At 44.9% G+C, this 3089-nt stretch overlaps 1 protein-coding gene across 1 annotated transcript in view; it reads right to left on the bottom strand.

Annotated features, from left to right (window-relative positions):
- The window catches only part of ABHD12B (abhydrolase domain containing 12B), a 32846-nt gene extending 30002 nt beyond the window's left edge, over window positions 1-2844 (bottom strand). The window contains exon 1 of the mRNA XM_024224425.3: window positions 2691-2844. Coding sequence (XP_024080193.1) covers window positions 2691-2844 — 154 coding nt within the window. The remainder of the gene's footprint in view (window positions 1-2690) is intronic.
- Window positions 2845-3089: the final 245 nt, after the last annotated feature.

The raw sequence follows: 3089 nt of genomic DNA on the forward strand, positions 1-3089 counted from the left end.
AAAAAAAAAAAAAAAAAAAAAAAAAAAAAAAAAAAAAAAAAAACAACAACAACGCATTGAGTACTTCAGCTTTTTCCACATCGTCACAAGGTTGTCTCTCCCATTCAGTAAAAGTCCCACACTTTCCTTGACCACCTTCTTGTTGCTAACATACCTGTAGAAACCTTTCTTGTTACCCTTCACATCCCTTGCTAGCTGCAACTCCAATTGTGCTTTGGCCTTCCTGATTACACCCCTGCATGCTCGAGCAATATTTTTATACTCCTCCCTAGCCATGTGTCAAAGTTTCCACTTCTTGTAAGCTTCCTTTTTGTGTTTAAGCTCACCAAAGATTTCTCTGTTAAGTCAAGCTGGTCACCTGCCATATTTGCTATTCTTTCTGCACATCAGGATGGTTTATTCCTGCGCCCTCAATAAGAATTCTTTATAATACAGCCAGCTCTCCTGGACTCTTTTCCCCCTCATATTAGCCTCCCAGGGGATCCTGCCCATCAGTTTTTCTGAAGTCCAGGGTCCGTATGCTGCTGCTCTCCTTTCTTCCTTTTGTCAAGATCCTGAACTCGACCATCTCATGGTCACTGCTGCCCAGTGACCCACTTCTACTTCCACCCACTTCTACTTCCCCTACCAATTCTTCCCTGTTTGTGAGCAGCAGATCAAGAGGAGCATGGCCCCTAGCTGGTTCTTCTGGCACTTGCACTAGGAAATTGTCCCCAACACTCTCCAAACACTTCCTGGATTGTCTGGATTGCATAACATAAGTTTCCTGCACTCTCTATGTATAACAGCCTCAGTGTCCCTGACGAAGGCAGAGCTTGCTCAGTAAGTTTGTGTAGCTTGTTCCAAGATACCTTAAGAAACTCGAGTTGACAGCAATCAGGCGTATTTTTAAATCCTTTATTTTGGAAAAAGCCTGTGAGATGCAGAGTAAAAGTAGGCCCTAAAAATATGCCTGCAAAGTCTGAGGCATCAGAAACACAACCTCTCCCTTGTCCCTCCATTAGCTACTCAAGTGAATTCAAAGGTGCTCCAAGCTCCTTAAGCCTGGCCCTGCGATTGAGGCAATGACTGACTATGGGAGTACACACTTACTCCGGGGGGGAATTCTGCACCACTGCACATGCTCCCAATTCATGTCGCCTGCAGATTTTTTTTCCTCCACAGAAAATACTTTCTGCCGGAGAGGCACTGCAGTTATGCCTTTTGGCCGCCAGGGGCTGCCGTGGCACCAGAACAGCAGATGGCTCACTGTAGCAGCCAATGGAGAGGAGAAGAGGCTGCGTTCCTTACAGTGCCCTGCCTGGGGGGGAGGAGGGGGCAGGTGAAGAGACATGGGGGGGACACAGAATGGGGCACATAGGGCTGCTGGGGGGGTCACAGACTGGGGTTCAGAAGGATGCGAGTGGGGGTGCCTGGGGAAGGGGAGTGTCTGACTGAATGGGAGAGGCTAGAGGCCAGCCAGGGTCTGCATGGGGGAGGCTCCCCCACAACCCTTCCTCCCCCTCAAAAAAGAGTTCCATATTTCTCCCTTTCATACCCAACCTCCCTCCAGGTTCACTCCCAGGCTCCTTCCCAGCAGTTACTTCCCTCTCCCTCAGCTCCTCTGTTACCCCTGACTCCCCCAAGCCTTTGCACTGCTTCTGAGGGGTGCGGGCAATACGGTTCTGTATTGTAGTTTAAAGGAATTGTGACTCAAAGTTCTGTATTAATATGCCTAGTAAGGATCTATTTGTCAAAAACATTTCCTGAATCTTTTTTGTTGTCTGTATTGTTACAGACAAACTTGCTGACTAGTATTTTGAAATAAATTACCAAAATAATTGAAACTGGCGTGATTATATTGTTTCAGAGGGATAGCGGTGTTTGTATCAGTGAAAACAATGAGGAGTCCTTGTGGCACCTTATAGACTAACAAATGTATTTGGGCATAAGCTTTTGTGGGAATATAACCCACTTCATCAGATGAATGGAGTGGAAAATACAGTAGGCAGGTATAAATATACAGCACATGAAAAGATGGGAGTTGCCTTACCAAGTGGGGGGGGGGGTCAGTGCTAACGAGGCCAATTCAATTAGGGTGGATGTGGCCCATTCTCAGCAGTTGACAAGAAGGGGTGAATATCAACAGAGGGGAAATTACTTTTTGTAGTGCTAATTCAACCAAAGTGGGCGTGGATTATATTGTGTTATTTTGACAAATAAAATGTGCAGAATTAAAAAAAAAATATTGTGTGCAGAATTTAATTTTTTTGGTGCAGTATTCCCCCAGGAGTAACAAATGTAATGCCACCAGGAAGGTCAGGCCAATTAGGGATCTCCCATTGTCCCTTGCCTTCATCTGAAGCTGCTATTCTCACTCATCAACCCCAATGCATTTCTCATGCCACCAAACCAGCTGTACTGCAGAAGGGTAGTCGATCTACCCTTCTCACCACCACACTGCTTCAGGTTTACATAAAGGTTTTATTTCACATTCCAGAAATCTCTCGAAATTAGCCAAAATCTGCCCAACAGTTACTTTCAGTCTTAGCCCTTTGATACACTTCCATGTGTAGCTTTGATACTAGTAAAGCAACATGTACACTTTTGCTCACCAGCTGCCCCTTTTGCTCTTTGATAATCAACAGAGAAAGAAATGCAATGAATTCCACAATTTCTTATCCACACAAGTAAGCGGGAGGAATACTTACCAATATTGAGAAAGACAAACTTGGCCAACAGCGCAGGAAAGAGACGTATAAGGAATGGTACGGAAACATAAATAACGAAGAGATGCAGGATTAGGGTTCTGAATAACCAGGATGACCTCCTCCTGTAAGACAAATAAGTCCCAGTAATATACATTACTTTACGAAAATATTTAGAGTTAGTTTAGGTTTAGGTGTCTTTACATCGGACTTGTGGGGAGGAGGGGTTGGGTCAAGTCTCTAGCTTATGGACATGATTAAAAAGGGGACCTAGAGTTTTGCAGGGGTGGGTTTTCTTCCGCAGCAGAGGGCAAGTTAAGATTCTTGCAAAAGCTATTTCCCTGTCAGGCAGTACAGACCTAAGACCACCAATTGCTAGGTTTGCTGTTGTACTGCTCAGCA

The sequence above is a fragment of the Terrapene carolina genome, unplaced genomic scaffold (genome assembly GCF_002925995.2).
Source record: "Terrapene carolina triunguis isolate 2854851 unplaced genomic scaffold, T_m_triunguis-2.0 Scaffold189, whole genome shotgun sequence".
Lineage (NCBI taxonomy): Eukaryota > Metazoa > Chordata > Testudines > Emydidae > Terrapene > Terrapene triunguis.